The 19,508-nt window shown below is 35.9% G+C and overlaps 1 protein-coding gene across 1 annotated transcript; it reads right to left on the bottom strand.

Annotated features, from left to right (window-relative positions):
• Positions 1 to 1,109: 1,109 nt before the first annotated feature.
• Positions 1,110 to 3,641, bottom strand: LOC116214029 (9-cis-epoxycarotenoid dioxygenase NCED2, chloroplastic-like). Its single transcript, XM_031549242.1, has one exon. The coding sequence runs from the start codon at positions 3,448 to 3,450 to the stop codon at positions 1,630 to 1,632; it is 1,821 nt and encodes a 606-aa protein (XP_031405102.1). The 5' UTR covers positions 3,451 to 3,641; the 3' UTR covers positions 1,110 to 1,629.
• Positions 3,642 to 19,508: the final 15,867 nt, after the last annotated feature.

Genomic DNA, 19,508 nt, shown 5'->3' on the forward strand with positions numbered 1-19,508 from the left:
CCATCTTATGAACTCATGGTGTTCTTACTCACTATCCAATGTGAAATTCTTAATTCATAACTCTCGGCTAACCGTTTCGGAGACGTGGTGTAATAGATCATTTTAAATTATGAATTCTATAATGTTTCCACCTCGCTAATTGATATGAAAAAAATTAATAGGACTGCAATTAACGAATAAATAAGCTCATATATTCATGAGAAGTTATGAAATTGCAGAAAGAAAATTACTTTTGATTGATCTTGACTGTAAGAAAATACACAATTTAATTTCTTTTTCTTTTCTTTTTTTAAGTCTGTCGCTTCAAATTCAAATGGCGGCTACATGCGTAAATGAGGAAGCTACAAGAGTAGCCCGGAAGTTATTCAGAATTACAAAGCTGCCACTGGACAGAATTTGACCCTCTCCTTCCTCGGATCAGTATAAACCAGCTTTCTCCTCCCATTTTTCCTAGTATATAAATTTGTCCTTTTCGCCTTCCTCATTTCATTAGTTTGTTTTTCTTTTTCAATGCCCTGCCACGGATTAGAAAGTCTAATTGAGATCTACTAATCCAAGTTCAAACTCGATCTATCCATTAATGGATAATTTTCACTAGTATAATTTATTGATCAATGAAACTCGAATTTAATAGGAAAACGTGTTTAAACTCAATAGGTCCCAACTAATTTAGTTAAGTCGGGTCAACCCTTTAAGAAGGAAAGCTCTTAGCGTGAATTTTTTCTAATAACAAGACTTAAATTCAAGACTTTATTTAAGGAAAATAAATGTTGAACCGCTTGAATTAATCCACGTTGGTAAACCAATCCATGTAATTTAATTATAAGGTTAGCTTTTAGAGGGTGAGATAAAATGAAAAAAGTCCGTGTGAAATAGATATATCCCGTGGTCGCATTACAAGATTCAATAGAAACATTTTTTTATTTTTTTCAAATAACCATTTGTCACAGATTTGATACTATTTGCACTAATGTATTTAATAATCACTGAAACGCGCCACGTAATCTACTCATTACGTAGGACACTTTCTCCGGCAGAGGAAGCTTTTGCAATACTTACTGCATTTATTGATTCATTTATGGGGAAAATAAAAAAACATGTTTCATCCAGGAGAAACAGTAACCTAGAAAGTGGACTTATTCATTTATATTGATTCCAGGATACAGGAGAAGAAACGGGAACCAGCTGAGCAAAAAAAAACTACCCTATCCCTGTCCCAAATAAAAGCTACACCCTGGCTCCCGAAAATACTCCCCCCAAAATAAAACCCCACCAAAAAAAAAAATACATAAAGCCATGCATATATATAAGATATTATATATAAAAAAATATAATTTATATATATATATATATATATATAAAACAAAAACATGTTCTAAGGTTTTCATAATAGCACTGCAGCAGTGGAAGGATACCGGGGACCTGTGTGTCTGTAACTCCATCCCTCAGGTAAATCCTCCCTCGTCTCCTGTCTTCATCTCATATAAGCCAAGGCCTCCCTCCTCTAACCTTAAATTTACTCTAATTATAATAATAATAATAATAATAATAATAATAATAATCTTTGATTTCTCTCTTGCAGTTCGAACTCTCGATGGTATATTTACCTCGAATCACAAGAACTGGTACTTATGCTTGATTCGCCAAGTCTCTGGAGTCGATAAACGTTCCGTGGAACCCATATGGTACCCGGCTGGGCAGCTTGATTGACGCCTCGAGCTCCAGGGTGGACGCATTCATGATCTGGAGCTCCGACCTCCATGCCTTCTCGTCATGAACGAACGCGAGTATGTGCCCGCTGTCTTCGTGATTGCTGGACGAATTAGGAAGAAAGAATGGCTCACCTCCGAATCTCCCATCCCCGTAGAAGTATTTCCTGACTTCACCGGTTCCGAGATCGACCTTTGCGAATCCTGATACCTTGGGCCAGTGCTCCGCAATCGCGAGGTAGGCGAACTGTGTCTTCCGTCCCAGGAGGTTCCGGTTCACCATCCCTGCCTCCAGGTTTACCTGATCAGATGGGCCCATGATGGGTCGGCGGGTCGATTTGCCTGTCTGTAGATTCAGCCTGATCTCTGATAGGACGCTCTTCAGACTCTCGTCACACTCATTGAAGATTGAGTCGGGCGGGGTCATGCACGACCCGATCACGACCACCTCATCCGTCTCGGGCTCCTCCCAAGCGTTCCATAGGTGGAAGCAGAATGTGTCCGGGGACTCGACCCACATGATTTCTGAACCACTTTTGGCATCTTTGGGTAGAATCCCGAACCGCGACTTCTTCCCCTTGTCGTAAATCACGGGTGAACCGCCACGGATCATTTCTTGGAGCTTGAACACGACCTGCTGGTCGGGGATTATCACGAAATTCTCCGTGATTGCAAAATCATGCATCATTGTCGGGACTGGCAGTGGGATTTCGACGTCTGGCGATTTCACCCCATCGGGGTAGAATCGGAAGTACTTGAGGTAGGGCCGCTGAATGACGTCATAGCTTAGAGCAAACAGCTCCTTCGAGACGGGATCCACCTTCGGGTGGGCGATCATGGTGGAATTGTTACCAAGCTGCCCATTAAAGTCGAACCGGCCTACTGTCTCAAGGTCCCCAGTGGGCCCAACCCGTACTTGGTAGGGGAGATCATCCTCGGACATGGCAAGTAGCCTGTTGCTGAAGTATACAAGGCCGGCGTTAGCCACCCCGATCCCGTGTTTCGGGTCAAGTAGCCCGAAGAATCCCCGGGCGTAGAAGAGGAGCAATCGGGCAATACCCGAGTGGCCATGCAGCTCCCCAATGACCTTGGGGAACACAGGCCGTCCCAATTTCCGCTCCTGGACCAGCCTATGGGTCTCAGTGAACCGGCAGGAGTAGCTGGCGCCCCCGTCCGAAACCTTCACCGCATGGACCATTCCGTCTCCATCGAACAAGTGGTGACCCGCCACCGGCTTGAACAGCGGGTTCGCCCCATTCCTGAGGTAGACCCCATTGATAGACTCCGGGATCGTCCCGGTTACAGGGAGGTTCTGACAGGCGGGCTGCTCCGGGACTGGGGCGAAGTTCCCGGAAGTCTGGACCCCAGGGTCGGCAGTCTTGGGGAGTGGGTGACGGAGCTCGTACGACACGAGGAGGCTCTCGGCTGTGTGGAGTGCAGCAGAGGCTGCCCTCTGGAGGAAGTTCCACCGAGGGAGGACGTGGGATGAAGTAGCCTTCTCATGGTCCGGGCTGGGGCCGGGTGCGGGGGTGGGTTCCTTTGTGATCACACGCTGTTTAGGGAATTGAAGGACAGAGGCAGCTGATTGCTGTAAGGCGCTCTGTATTGATTTGCATTTCTTTGTATGGGTATGGCTTCTGTACCCCAAATCAACATGATAAGACGAAGAAGAAGAAGCAGAGAAAGGACTACTGCTTCTGGCCCAACTACAAGAGTTGGGTGCCATTAACGATTTGCCCATGTCGATTCGATTTGATTCAATTCAACTTCTGGGTTTCTCTGTTAATTCCTCTCACGGTGGAGAAATTAACGGATGATAAGATGCAGAGGACTGCAGAGAGTGAGGGAGAGAGAGAGGGAGAGGTTTGAAGAGAAGGGGAGTGGACAAAATGTGGTATAAATAGAGGAGGAGGTGCAGTGTCACAAGGCTTTGTCCGGCGCAAAGAGATCTTGTATTTGAACCTCAGCAGAACTTATATGTCCTTTTATTTAGTTTTATTTTATTTTTTTAAACTAAATTTATATATCTTCTTTATTATGAAAAAAAAAAGACTGATATAAATTTGGGGTTGTTCCCGCGGGCCGGGGTTGTAAGAAGGGGTGGGGTCTGTGTGTGTGTCCGGAAAGGGTGTTTCTGTGGGAGAGGTCCACCTAAGACGTCCACGTGGTGCATTTGTGCCATTCTCCATTTTTTAATAACTTGCGAGTGTGAACCCAATGAGACACCCCCTCGTCACTATTGCACACTCTCGTAGTACTACGAATCGAGTACCAAAATGCCTGTGGCATCAGAACGCCGGGATACTCTCGCGCTGACGTGCCCGTTTGTGTGTATTTGGTCTGCAGCCGGTCTCTTGCTGAAGAATCATCCCGATTCAATGAATTTTTCATGACTGTTTAGGATTATTCTAGTCTCGTATAATATAATGGGCTAGCCCACAATGTTGCCATTTCTGGCGATTCTGAAAACTAGAAGTAGTGACATGACTTGGCGAGGTGTTGTGTCCGATTGATGGGTTTTTTGTTTAGCGGCTTGGATATTATAAGCAATGTGACTAATTTAATGTATTAGATTTGATGATTGCCATTCTCGGTTTATATGATAGAAGAAACTAAAAAGGTTAAGTGGGGGCTGCTCAACATGGCATGCATTGAAATTTGTCCTTTGACAATTTGGAAAGAGCAAACCCAACTACCATTATCATTGTTAGTGGAAAAGAAGTGAAAAGGGAGGACTTTAATTGGAGTTCGTCCTTAAATTGTGGACCAATAAGGGGTTGATATTCGACTGCTTTTTTCTTTTTCTTTTTTTTTCTCTCTTGGCATAGGTAATTAGATGAAGAGAAAAGAAGGCAGGCTTCATGAGCTTGACAATCGACCCTTTAACCACTCGTGACCAAGATGACAGCTTTCTTAAGCCACATACGTTTTACGATTGAATATCATACGTGTAGAACAACTGTTAAGCTTGCGGCTAGTATGCGATAACGGAATATAATGGAATGATATGAATATCTCATTCTTCTAACTCCATTTCCTCATTTGGTCATTTATTTAAGTTAGAAAAGGTATCTCACGATAACATTTCTTCTTCAATTTGATTAAACGAATATTCTCTCAGAAAAAAGATGAGTAATGATGATCCGGTTTGTCAACTACATTTTGTTAAGTATCATATATTTTTTTTTAATTTCATATATATCTAAAAAAATATATAGAATGATATCTTGATAAATAAGTGCAATTTATATTTGTATACCTTCATATTATCATTCAACAAAAGAAAAACTACATTTTTTTCTAAATACCAATACATTTCATTCTATAGAACCCATTTAATTCTATTTCACTCTCGTGTACCAAATGAGATCTTAGATTGTCTTTGCTCCATCAGCATAAAAATATCATGGAATGAATATCTAAAAATTTCAATCCAATTCTTCCTAAAGTGTCACCTAAACTAAGTAGAAAGAACATTTTATTATAATGTTTTTTTCCTTCAGTTTGATCAAATCCTTAAAACGTTTACATAATGCTTATCCAATCATTTCAACTAATTCTTATAAAATATAATTAAAAAATGAACTTATTTTCCGACAGGTAATTATATATGTGTTGATAGACATAGACTTGTGTTCGCATGGATTCACAATTTTTTTTTTGTTTTCTAAAATAACTTAAAATATGATTTTTTTTCTTAATTTTTGAATTTTTATGTACATTTTTCATGACAACAATTTTTTTATTAATTGAACTATTAATGAATAAAATTAATTTGAAATAAAAAAGGTGAAATGTTGCAAGAGAATCAGAAATTTTGACGGGAGAGTGAGGAGAGAGAAGGAGAAAAAAAAAGAGAAGGATTTGATAGAGGGTAACTAAAAAACTATGAATAAACTAAATGTATCCTCAACTTCCTTTTGATCTCGTGGTTTCTAAATTTCGATGCCATTTTTAATATGGACAATTTCGGAAAAACTAATGTTCCACCAACTAATTTTTTTCTCCAATTTGCAATATAGATATCGGAACATAAAGAGATTATTTTTCTCTTAATATAATTATATTCCACTCCATGGAATTCATTTCATTTTTATGCCATTCAAATGTACCAAACATAATCTTAATGCAGTGTTTAGTTAGATTCTTTTTTGGGGGGATTCGGATATTTACTCAGAAGTCCTGCCCTACAAACAATCCTTTTGTTTTATCAATGGATGGAAAATAATAATAATTCTATTAGTGAATATATAAATGAACCTTACCATATCTAACAATATTTATAGTTTAAATTAGATGGTTGTAGTAATCTCAAATCTCCTATATATGATATAAAGGGATTGGCTCGAGGCGCGTCACATACGTTTACCCCTCATTTAGTGAAATTCTACATAATGGGCTATCAAAACTAATCCAATCTACTCATGAGGGGAGTATGGAGTAATAAATGACCTTTTTAGTTAGGTGGTTGTGACACCTGAAAATTCCACATATTCCTTAAAATCATGTCATTCATGGTGCTTGCAATGCCATCTTCAATGATTTCTAAACAACCTTAGGTTCACATACTGGGGTGAATTTTTATTGTGATAGAGAAAAGGGAGACGTATGAGTTTGCAAATTGAATTAAAATCCTGACAATGAAATGGATCTAAATCCTCATAATTTCATGACGAGGTGCCATACCATGTACTGACCTTTATTTTCCTTTCCATGAACTGAACATTTTTTATTCAATTGATCATCCATGGAGAGATTATTAAGTGCTTTGATTTAGACAAAATACGTGAGACAAATATTAGGCCCACAAAGAGGCAGACATGACAAAAATTCCCATGTTCATTATCCCACATTTTATCCCTCTATCCACATGGCCCTTTCATCCCTCTAGAAAAAAGTGGCTATTAATTTTAAATTACACTCTTTTTTGGATGAAATTTCTTTGTTATTACGTTTTTATCTTTCAAGTTTAAAACAAGAAAATGCGGTCTTTATGAGTGACCAGCATGGACAACAGGAGCAAGGGTTATGCCCCGCTAAATTTTCAGGTAAGGAAATTATTATGTTATTCTTTTAATTTTAATGAAATTTCTTATTTTTGGTCCCTCAGTATAGAAAAAAATATCTTTCTAGTTTCACTTTTAAAGACCTCGATCTCCTTCACTCCAAATGCAGATTTAGAATCAAAAGTTTAGTAGACTACTCGTGCCCATTTATTAAATATTTAAAATTTATATTTTATTGTACTAGACCCATGAACCTCCATTGTAATCAAAAAAATAAAAGGTAAAAAATTAACAAAAAAGTATCCAAAGGATAGAACACCAAAATTCGACATAAAGCACATGGAATGATCCTCTATTTCATCGTAGAGCGCATTCTAGCTAGCACATACGGAGGAGCGATGCAATTCATGAATAAAAACACATCTACTAAATCGTGGAGAGTATTGTAGCACGTACTGAGAAGCAATCAAATTTATGAATATAAACACATATCTACCAATTACACTCGTAAAATGATATATAATTCATCCGATTCTTTTGCCTCTCATTGAAGCAGAACGAAATGTTCGGTACTGAATTGGTCAAGTTAAGTTCGTACATAATTTTTTGTCTCGCAGAGATTCCGACTTACTGCAAATTAATAACGTGCCATGCATAAATATCAAGTACCTAGTGGAAGACGTCTATGTCCTGATCTTACCCGCTGGAATTATCCACTAGCCGAGAATAGTTGCCCACATAATTTCGGTAGGTGCAGCAAAGGAAAGCAACATTGTCTTTTTCTCTGTTGCAAACATGAAAGCATGCATGCCACGGCATCTCTTCCTCTTGGAGGTCCCCGTTGCTACAAATTGATCATTTTTTTTCTCCCCTTAAACTAAAGATTGGTGCCGTTAAAAGAGCAGTTTTATGGAGCATATCATTGTCGACCTGAGATTAAAAGATTATACGTTCGAATTTTACCAGTAGGACTCTCCACGTCACTTAATTTTCATTTTTCTATCCCACTCTAAGAACATGGACTGGCATTTGAAAAAAACTAAACTAAAAAGAAAAGAAAAGATCAGACCAGGCATTTATAAATGCATCCTCGTGGTTTTTCAAGATCAGTCGTCATCAAAGTCCTCCTTGGTAGAGGAAATTCAATTTGTTATACGATTTGTATATATGTCTGCTGTTTCATAGTTCTCCTTCCTGATTCTGAAAATTTGGTTCCATGATGCGATCTTTCACTCTGACAACACACCAGTACCCATCGCCATCAGCTCCCATCTTGCATGAATAGAGGAGTACTCGATCATCTACTCTAACGGTCTAGGTTGCTCATACCGCGTATATATGTAAGTGAAGATCCATGAAATGTCACTGAGCGTTGTTCTCTAGTATTCAGTGCAAGAGATTTCCCGATGAGATGGTGACATAAAATGACAAATGAAGGTGCAAGCCGGCCGGCCAGCAGCCCTTTGGATGATAGTCTGCGAAGGTATATATCGTTATTCAAGCTTTAGGGGCGTGGTCCAACAGACAGGCTCCGGATGTGGGATTGGGTCCGCTACCGAGGGCTACCGTACTGGAAAACGAGGGATGAAAGTGATGGGTCTCATGGATATGCATAACGCATTCAGTTTTGTTCAGTATTCAATTATTTAGGAAATGTATGTCTGCCACAGGTTTAGATATGGAAGGAGACTCGACGTAGGAGTTAAGACTGTCTTCGTAAGCGTATATGGCCACCTTTTGTTTCCGCCCTTTACCACTCTTTCTTTCTTTTGGCGTATTTGGGTCTGAGCAATTCTTTTGGCGGCAGCGGAAACTTTCATGAGTTGAAACAAAGACTACAGGTATGTTAATTTATGAGATAATCTAATGGAAAATAATTTGAACTGTGAGGATGAGGCTTTTTAAGCTTCAAGTAGATAGAATTTTATGTGTAATGCAAGGATTTAAAAACCGTTAGAGCATCTCCTGCCCAAGACTAAGCTGATGCCTAAACAAAATTAGCCTTAACCAATAAACTGAGGTCACTAAGGATTCACTAAGGAAAATTTTATGGCCTGATGATGGATGAATTAAGACTTGCTATTATTGTAATAATATTTTGAAACTATTTATTTCAATTTATATGCATCATTATATTTTTGTTAATTATCAATATAGATTGACATATATCAAGTTCAATGATTAGAATAAAAACTCATTCCGCTCGTTTTTTTAAAACAATAATTATGAGATTCTTATTTTTAAATTTTATTTTTTTGTTTTATTTATGAGTTTAAGTTCATAACGCTATATCATAATAATTTTCATTTATAAGATCATAAATTTTTTGAAAATTATATTTTTATTTATGAGCTTGAAACATTTATATATCATTTTTGTGACAATTATACTGAATTTTGGAAAATATATTGACTTCTTAATACAATAAAATATTTTTAATAATTAATTTCAAGTTTCATACAGTAACTAAATATTAGACTAAGTTTGCATAATTCAATATATATTTACAACAAACAATCCTAATTAGTAAGCATTATATTATATATTTATTTAATAGCAAGTATATTAGAGAGATTTGTTTTAGATGACATCCTTATGATAGGTTCATATATATTTACTTCATTACCCATTTTTAAATAAGCAGATTTTGTGAAATCCTTATTTAATTTTTCATATTATCATAAGTTCATAAATAATAATAACAGTTTCAATCTTATAATAGAAATTAGGTTAATATTCGATTAAATAAATAAAATTCACATGATTAAATCAACTCTCTTAAACTTTTAAAAATTTTGTTTATTAATGAAAGATCATTTATTAATATAGGAGTCAATTTTATTTATATGACCATAAGTTCCTAGAATTAAGTGATTTGTTATTTTTTTGGGGAAATTTTTATATGAAAAATCAATCATTTTTCTAGTGTTCTATCTTTCGATTATATGGGGCTTCATCTTTTCATACATTTATTTCAATTACATAATGATTAATATATTTCACAAATAATTTGCTTCTTAAGAGTCATAAAAATATCAAAAAAAATTTAACATTTCACACGATAAACTTTGAATAATGACCTTCAACAAAGTTGGCCTAATTAACTTATTTAGTCTTTTTTAATTTCTCTTATAAATTTGATTTATACATTTTTATACTCAATTTCATATATTTTAATTCCTTTCACAAGCCTATAGTTTATGTTTTAGTCCTATATATAATCAATTAATTAATTTCCATATATGATTTGATCCCGTAGAATATTTTAAGCTTGCCCTTGGCAGTGTGTAGATCTCCTGAACCAAAGGAAACCCTATATAGAATCAACAGTAAATGTTAGAGCAAGGTTTATGATCGTTTATGCTGGTTGTTCTTTTAATGAACATGCGACTATTTAAGCACTTGCCAATATTACTAATTATTTATTCGGTTAATTACCTAGAAAAATACAACATTTGCGTTTTTTTCAAAATATAGTACGACATTTGGAAAATAGCATAGAAAGGCAAGACCTTTTTATTTTTGCTAAATAGAGTACGACCATTGGAAAGTAGTACAAAAATGCACGACCTTTGCGTTTTTTTTTTTAATATAGCACAACCTTTAAAAAATAACATAAAAAGGCACGACCCTCAGGTTTAGTTACGCATCTATCACAACGTCAATTATTCCATCATACTGTAACGATTAGCTAATGTGAAGCTACCGATGCTACGCGGTACAACATGATTGAACGAGTAGACCCCACAGCTTTTTATTTAATTAAAAAATTAAAATAAATTAAAATAAATGAAAGGGGGATTCAACTTAATAAGAGGAAAGGGGGAGGGGGCTGACGGTGGTGGTTACGATGGTGGCTACCATCTCCCAATTGGAGTTGCTGACCGCAGCAAGACCCCAATCATGTGGGTGGTGGCTATAATCGGGACACCTACTGCTGGAATCAAAAGAGCCCTAAAATTGGAGCTTTTTCATTTCAGCGAGGCCCCGATTGTGCCCCTCCGCAATCTACAATCCGCTCCTTTCTTAAAAAAAAGCATATTTTAAAATTTTTTTAATTTTTAGAATTATTTTTTAATTATATAAAAATATATGGAGATCCACTTGTCCAATCGTGTTGTGTTACGAGGTGCCGTTAGTTGTTACTGTTACATTTGACGAATAATTCACGCTGTGCCGGAATCGCAACTAAACCTGAAGGTCGTGTCTTTCTGTACTATTTTTTAAAGATCGTATTATATCTAGTGAAAAAAGGTAAAGGTTGTGCATTTCTGTGCAACTCTCAAAAGGTCGTGCTATATTTAGGAAAAAAATGTAGAGGTCAACCATTTATGTACTATTTTCTAAAAGTCATGCTATATTTAAGGAAACATGTAAAGGTCATGCCTTTCTTATTGGAACAGTTCTGGCCCTTGGTCTTGTATAATTAAGTTTTTTTTTTTGCTTGAAGAGTTTTTTCTTATAAGTTATTTAATCAAGTTTCTTCCCTTCACGCTCTTCTGAGTATTCTGCTTTACCATTGTTCAGTCTGATTGAGTTTGTGATGTAATATGGGTTTTGGCAGCTTAAATATGCTCATTTAACTAAGTGTTTATTTAGATGAATCTATTTGTTTGACTTCTCTTCAAGTTTGCTTTTCTGCAGAAAATATGGATCAAAATATGAGGATTGTTTCCTTGCTGTTTTTCTTGTCTTTTCTGATGATAGCTTACACTATTTTATAAAGCAGTTGCTCATGACCTATTTATTGTATAAATTAAAATATAAATTACCACTTGGAGCATGTATCTGCAAACAATAGAAATGATATGTATGACGTTCTAGTTCTTCAGAGTTTGCAGACAAATTTGATTGGAAGGGACAATATGTCCTCTCCTCTTCTTTATTATGACTTTCATGCCAATCGGTGTTCCCAAATATTGTTGCCATTTTAATTTGTTGCTGTCTGTGGTTGCGTCTCAATTTTGCAGATATATCATCTTTGATTTTATCTGTATTATTACAACCTTCTTTCCAAGTTCTATGAAGGAATTGGGCAACTTCTCTAAGGGGAGAACAAGTGAGTTCGACAAGAAAGCTAATGAAGAAATAAAGCAATGCATACAACACAGAGAATGATCAGATAGAAACAACATGATGGAGAAAAACAAAAGAAGGAGCAGCCCTACAACTAAAATAGGAGGTGGATGTCATAAAACTACGAGAACCTGTCTCCATCCTCTTAAATTAAGTGTTGTGATTACAATTCAATTTTTGCATCCTAGGCTTTGAGGAGATGAAACTGTCTTTTAGTATATTTTATATTGTCTTATTTAATGAGGCATCTGCTGCAAGCATGAGATATCAAAACAAATGGACCTACGTTGCATGACAAAGCTCCCACTAAAGGAGTGGGGTACATAAAGAGGGCAACGATTGCGCAGGGAAAGGATGAGCATTTAAAGGGCATGGGTCTTCAGGTATTGGGCCTTTGTCTTAAAAAGCAAGCCATAGTGGCTTCCATTGATTTCGAGAGGTCTCGACTTTAATCTGAAGCACTGAAAGCATTAGATGTTGCACTGGTTTTGGAGCCAAACAATCCAGACCTGATTTTCAAGCTTAGAGTCCAGTGTGCCGAACATCGATCTTTGAATACTGCCTTGCGATTTTCAAAGAGATTCATTGATGCAACTGAAGGCTTCGTACTGGGTTGGAGACTACTTGCTCTGGTTTTATCTGCTTGACAACAATTTTTAAAGGCTGAAGGGGTCACTGATGCTGTTTATGATGAAATATTTGAGTAAAGGCCTCTGCTTTGGTTGAAAGCAAAGCCGAAGATCTCCCAGTCATTACCACTAGATGCTATTGAGACTTACTGATACCTCCTTGCTTTGGTTCAAGCATAAAGGAAATCTCTTGAGTCTACACGAAATTGTTGATCACGTCGAAAAGTCGCCGACGGGCAAATAATTAGAAAACCAGGCATGCCAAGGCACTATCCCAAGAAAATAGAAACCGACACAATACCAGTCGACCCCACTGATATAGAATGTCATATCAAGGAAATGCTCGAGTGGAAGCATGTTCCTTGTCCGGAAGCTTGAAAAGGGGTAGAAGGATAGGTGCCGAATGATCGGCGGTTGCAAGGAATTAAAGGTGCATGTTTTGAAGTGCTAGAAAAGTAGATATTGAAGGTGCGATAAAGTTGACGAAAGTAAAGTGCTAGAAAGAAAAGATAGAAAAAAGTGTAATGTGATTGGTTGTTGTGTAGGAAGGGGTTACAATAAATTCCGAATCACGTATTTATAGGCGTTACACGAAACCTTAAGAGATCTATCAAAATCAAATAAGACTATAAAATATAATAACAAAATCCTAAAATAAATGTCTATCCTACCAAAAAGCAAAATTCCTAAAGATATTGGAAAGATATCCAACTTATTCTCCATCAAATTCTCCTCAATATACCATCACTTATCTGTCACTAATCAGTGGCAAAATGACCTTGCATTCCCTTCCTTTTGGTGATTAATCTGTCACAAAATCATCTCATACATTCTGTCACTCTTTCGTCACAAGTGTGTCACAAATTCTATCACAATCCGTCACAAATCTAATAATTTCCGCCACCAATTCCCTCACTAATCGATCACAACATGTTACATTTGTGGTGGAATATTAGTTCCCTTCGAGACGTATCTGTGACGGAATTTGTTCCATCACAGAACAGTGTGACAGAAATTTCCGTCACTGATAGCATCTGCTACTCCAATTTCATCCACGGATTTGTGACAGAAATTTTCGCCACTGAAGGCTTCAGTGATGGAAGTCTAGGCATCTGGGACGAAAATTTCCATAACTAAAGCCCGTTTTTCTTGTGGTATGTCTTTTTCAAAACTTACAGGACCGAAATTCTCTTACGAAGCAAACATGTAAGACTAATCGGTAGTTTTAAATTTTATAGGACCAAAATTTGCTGAATGTCAAAATTATTGGACCAAAAATATCTTTTTCTCCAAAATTATTATTGAATCTTATAAAACTGCTTTAATTTATATTGAAAATTATCATTACTTTGAACATGACCATGGAAGAATATTGTTGTTATTAATAAGAAAATTGGTTTAACAACATACACAATATTAATATAGAAGATGGTAATAAATACATGAAACTAACTCATGTGTCGCACTTGAAAACTAGTTAGGATATAAGTTGAAAATACTTGCTTGAGTAAAACATGATTCTGAGTTGATGGATACAACTCATAACCTCCATCAGTCCATCCACTTCATACATACTAAAGGTACACTTTCTGTAGCCTCGAGTGGTGGTAAGGTCAGTGGACCATTTTTCATATGAGTATATTTTACATGCAGTATAGAGATTTAAAACTAAGAGGAAAGACTTCCTAGTAGAGCCATGTTGATGCAAGAGCAAAAATTAATCTTGACTGATAAACTTAGAATATCTCGTGATCACTCCGAGAAAACAAAAATATTAAAAATTTAGACATTTTGCAATAAGAGGACATTCTTAAGATCGTGTATAGGATGCTACTATGCCGTCATATAGGTTAAATGGCATTAGTCTGACTGTCCAATATGATATATTGCTTTGCAAGGTCGTTGATTAAAAAAAAAAAAGGAACCGTTTTCAACAGGTTTAACTAAACAAAGAGATGAAGGTTTATAATTCGAGCCCAATTATAATCTGTTTCGCGCTTTCTATATATTATAATTAATTTGTGGAGAAGACCCATAATCTCGCTCAGTGTAAGACTTGTGGTAAATTATAAAGGAGCGAGTTATATCTGTAAAACTAAGATTTAAAAATAATTCCGCCAAAATAAAGAAGAAAGAAAAATTGAACAGAAGCCAGTGGTGCTATGACATTTGTCTATCAAAATGAGGTTTGCTTAATCATCGGAATTAGCAAGTTCCCAGATAATTATATGTGTGTAAGCCTACATCTCTATTAATAGGGGCAAGATGAGGACCTAGGTGCCCTTAATCGATAAAACAAACAACAGTACATCTGTTCATGTTGTCGATTATGTTGGCAAATCAATCTTATGCGGGAGACATATATAGATATTTCTTTTATTTCATGTTAGTTTAATCGTCAATTGAGAGAGAATTTTCTACCAATAAAAATATTAGTTGAATGGTAAGTAGCTCACTCACGTAAAGAGGAGAATACAAGTTTGAATTTCGGGAAGCGCACTTGTTGGGAGGGAGAATAACCTTTAATACTCGATCTCCCGACTGAATTAGTTAGATCCCATTAGGCTCTAGATATGAGGATTTACACTAAAAAAAAGTAAGAGAATCTTCTCTCTCCATCAATAAACGAACAAGAGGACAGATAAATGTACGAAATTGAAAAGCAGTCTTTAGTAAGTAATGATGACGAAATTATATGCGCATTGCCATCCAATCATCAATAGACATATCTTTCGACCTTTTTATTTAATTTGATACAAGGGAGTCATGAACATCATATAGAGAAATAAAAGCTTAAATAAGGGGTATACTCTTTATGATAGAAATTGGAACCGTTTGGAATCGGCTCTAATGGGTAGATTCTCAGTAAGTTTAGTCTAATATTGGTTTGGACAGGCTCCAGATAGCAAAGTTGGAAATTGATAAAAACGAGTTTTGGTTTCCAGATCCAATCAATAAATACCTGGATCCGAAAACGGAGTTAGTATACCATTATATTCGAAAATTCAACGGCTCCTGCTTAATTTTGTCCAAGTAGAGTCGGTCCACTAATGGGGTTTCCTTCAGCAGGCTTACTTGACCCGAACTGGATTAGTCAGAATCGATTGGACTTCTGAATAACATGATACACATTGAAAATGGAGCTAGTATGAATAATATAGGGTGAGAGCGACCTTTCAATCCTCAACCTTTCATCGACTTTTTCATTTTTGTCCTAAACCTTTTTTTATGTTCAACTTCGTCCTCAACGTTGCAAATTTTATTCGCTTCAGTCCTCCCATCAACTTTTACATCAAGAACTCCATCCTCGGCAAAGAAAAAAAAAATTAAATAATATGTTTTTTTGAAAGATATAGGTATGGTCCAAGTTTCGTACAAATTATAGGATATCCAAATCTACTAATCTCTACGGGCATTGGATATTGAGAATCAAACCAGAAATTTGTTGTTGAAGTAATAATGTTCGCACTGCATCACACTCCTTTCTAGAACTTCAATTTTTTAAATCAGACGGAGCCTTGAATAAGATGCCAAAAGTGTATAAAATAATACTCATAGAGCTTGACTGCCTATAATGTCATTGGGATTCCGAATTGATTAACATCCCTGGTTAAATAATTAATTTTAGCTAGCAGATGGGGAGACGAATGGGAAATGTCGCCAGCCGTGCGATCCATTTTCTGCGTATTATTGTTCTCTTTGGGGTCCGAACACCTGTCCATTAATTTGCCCTTTTGAGGATTTATATGGGCACTTTTCGAGCCATTAATTTCTGTCTGATGAAGGTGTGAGAGCATATCTTAAGCTTTCTGCTTTTCTATAGACCGTGTTTGGGAGTTTTTAGGGGAGGGAGAGGAGAGGAGAGAAAATGGAGGGAGAATGCATATTTTGTTTGAGAGATTTTATAGAGGGAGAGAAATGGAGAGGTGAGTTAATGAAACAAAAGTATATTATAAGATGATTATACATTCATTAATTTTAAGTTACATTATTTATTTATAATTTAGTTATATTAAAGGCCATTTTACATTTAACAGTAGTATAAAGTTATTGTTATATATATATATATATATATATATATATAGTAGTGTACATATATTATAACAGTAGTATATACATATACCATAACTGTTACATATATAAACACTAGTAAATAACAGTAGTATATAGTTAAAAGAGTTGTTTTAAAAAAAGTTGTTTTAAAAGAGTTCCTCCAATTTAAAAGATTACGAGATTCTTAATAATGGAAGGAAATGGAGAGAGAATAGTTCCCTCAAAATTCCCCTTTTTCTCTTCCTTCCCTTTCCCTCAAATAAATCTCTCAAATAAGGGAAATACAATACTCTCTCTACCTCTCCCTCCAAATCCAACTCCCAAACACACTTACTGTTTCCTTATTACTTGGAATAAGAAAATATTTGTGCCAAATGGGTTAATAAATATTAATCACGTGAGCGAAGTGTCCCTTTGCTTATATTTAATTATTAAAATCTTGCTATGATATATTGATCGGTTCAAGTGGTCCGGCGTTTATTTTCCTTAAACAATGTCTCAGATTCGAGTCTTGGGAATGGAGAAAATCCATACTGTGAGAACTTTATCTCTTTACTTGTCTGACTCGGCTCAAATTGAATTAGTTAGGGTCCGTTAAACTTCCAAATACCATGATATATATCAAAAAAAAAATCTCGATCCGACATTTTGAGGCATAATTATTTATAATATTATATGTTCTTGTCCATGAATTGGAGGCCCCCAAGCATAATTGCTAGTGTTTTACATTAACAATGCACTACATTGTCCAAGACTTGTGTGAAGTGTCTCATTGGTCTGACGGGATGCCACTCGTTAGCTACGCATTATTGATTGAGAAATTGACCAACAATCGGCATTCAATGCCCATTTTACTGTGTTCCTTTAAAAAAAAAATTATTGGGACGAGAAAAGCGATTTCCTAGATTTGGGAAGTTCGTCGATCCTATATCGTTGTATGCAGTACATAGGGAAGAGCAAAGAAAGAGGATTTATTACAACGCTAGTACTTAATCAAAATTAAGAGATTTTGAATTTAATTCTTATACAAATGGAATTACCATGCCTTTCTGTTAATTTTTATTTTATGTCTTCTAAGTTCATGAGTTTTCTTTGTAAATTATAATAGAACAAGAAAAGGAAGGCCGCCACGGGTTGATTTAATATCATGAGTCCGAGTCATCAATTGTTTTTTCTAAAACCTTTGATATTACTATTCTTTTATAAATTTTCCCTATTTCTAGGATATATTTCAAAATACAAATTAAGGGGAAAAAGTGCATATCATATAATGTTTCCTAAATATATTAAATATTTTTCCAATTATAAAGAAGGCCTATGAATTTATTACACTACAATAGAAATCTTAACAGCTAATAGAGGGGCATATATTGTCCATCTAGATATCGAACTTGGAATATCTTAGTTAATTAGCGAAAGTATGCATTACTTTGTTATATTCTCTTTTTTGGTAAGTGCTATACCCATTTTGATAAATATATTAAATATTTTTTACCTAAATGATCTAGATATTTTAACTTCCCTTACGAGGGATAAAAGGAAAATGCATGTTTTCCATGATTAAGAGCAGGGACATACTATTGGTAAGGATCTACAAAAGAGAGAGAGAGAGAGAGAGAGAGAACGAGTGAGAAAATTCCTTCATATTGTACAGTGCTGATGATAAGATAAGATAACATCACAGTTAGAACTGTATCTGACCATAGAAAGATGTTCCTGTCGTTTAAAAAAAAAGAGTGTATGGAATGCATTAAAAAAAATCATATGTCTACCCAATTCAAACCCTAGATTATGAATTCGTCAGAGTAGCTTTTCTTTCCTAGAATCAATTTACCATTTCATTATTCGAGTACTGATTTTCAGGGAATTCAATAGAAGATAAGGTTGACTTTTTTCTATTTTCACTGTTGTGAAATCTAACTTTTATATCTTCATGTAAGTGCTCGCGGATTCACTGTAGATTCTGATTTAGTTTCTAATTCAAATGCCATTAAAGATCATGAAATTTAGCTAGCCTCAAAAATACAATCGAATCAGCCGTTAGATAAGCAAGATGCGCTAAGTATATGGACCCATGTTATACCCAAAATAATTCCTACTTTAGAACATATTAACTTCATTAAGCAGTACCATGCTTATAAGAACATGCATAGGATTAACTGAGAAAGAGAATGGGAGCTAGCCTTTCCAGACTAGAAGGTTTTAACTTCGATTACCAGTGAGATTTCCGTATCCCTAGCTTGACCTCCCTTTTAACTGGTGGACAAAATTAACTGACCGAAAATATCTATTTGCTCGTTGTCCCTTTTCTTGCCATTAACTAATGAAGGAGATGGTCTGTGTGTTGATCTGATTCATATTGTGGACTTCGAATGAAAAGCATTACCGAAGTGCTTTAAAGAAGGATTATCTTGATAATGTCCTTGCATGTCATGATAGTTATCCAAAGATTCACACTGAACCCTGACCGAACCTTCCCATTGAAGCAAGGAATCAATAACAACTAGGCTGCCAATGATAACTAACAGAAAAGATGTTTTGAAAGACCTAACTCGATTATATAGAGAGAGGAAGAATCAAATTGACATCGGCACACAAGATATAAGAGTTAATTAGTTGCTCTTGGAAAATCCTGGGTTCACTCAGGTCAAAATATTGTCAATCATTCACAAATTCTGCTTCATTCATCTCATTGATCGTGGTTGAAAGTACGCGCAATTAAATCATTTCATGAAGCTTAGAAAATTCTCTAGACATAAATCCCTCACCATAGTCCTGGTCGAGAATCACCCAAGTTCAAGATAGAATGAGAAACAATTATGGAGTTCGATGATGTATATTATTGCACGCAAGTTGTGGAAAAGTTTGTCACCGTTGTGCAAGTCGATAATAGGGCCTTGTGGGGCTGCCGGGCCGATATGAAAATGCGTTGGAACTCGTTATCATAGTTACGTAGAATGACAGAGATACCGATGAAAAATTTATTTCACCCATCGATCTTCATCCACCAAGTATATGTGCAACTTGCGCAACAT

Source organism: Punica granatum, chromosome 7, assembly GCF_007655135.1.
Source record: "Punica granatum isolate Tunisia-2019 chromosome 7, ASM765513v2, whole genome shotgun sequence".
NCBI classification, from domain to species: domain Eukaryota; kingdom Viridiplantae; phylum Streptophyta; class Magnoliopsida; order Myrtales; family Lythraceae; genus Punica; species Punica granatum.

Coding starts and splice junctions, on each gene's coding strand:
- LOC116214029 (XM_031549242.1), bottom strand. CDS start 3,450: ATGGGCAAATCGTTAATGGCACCCAACTCTTGTAGTTGGGCCAGAAGC.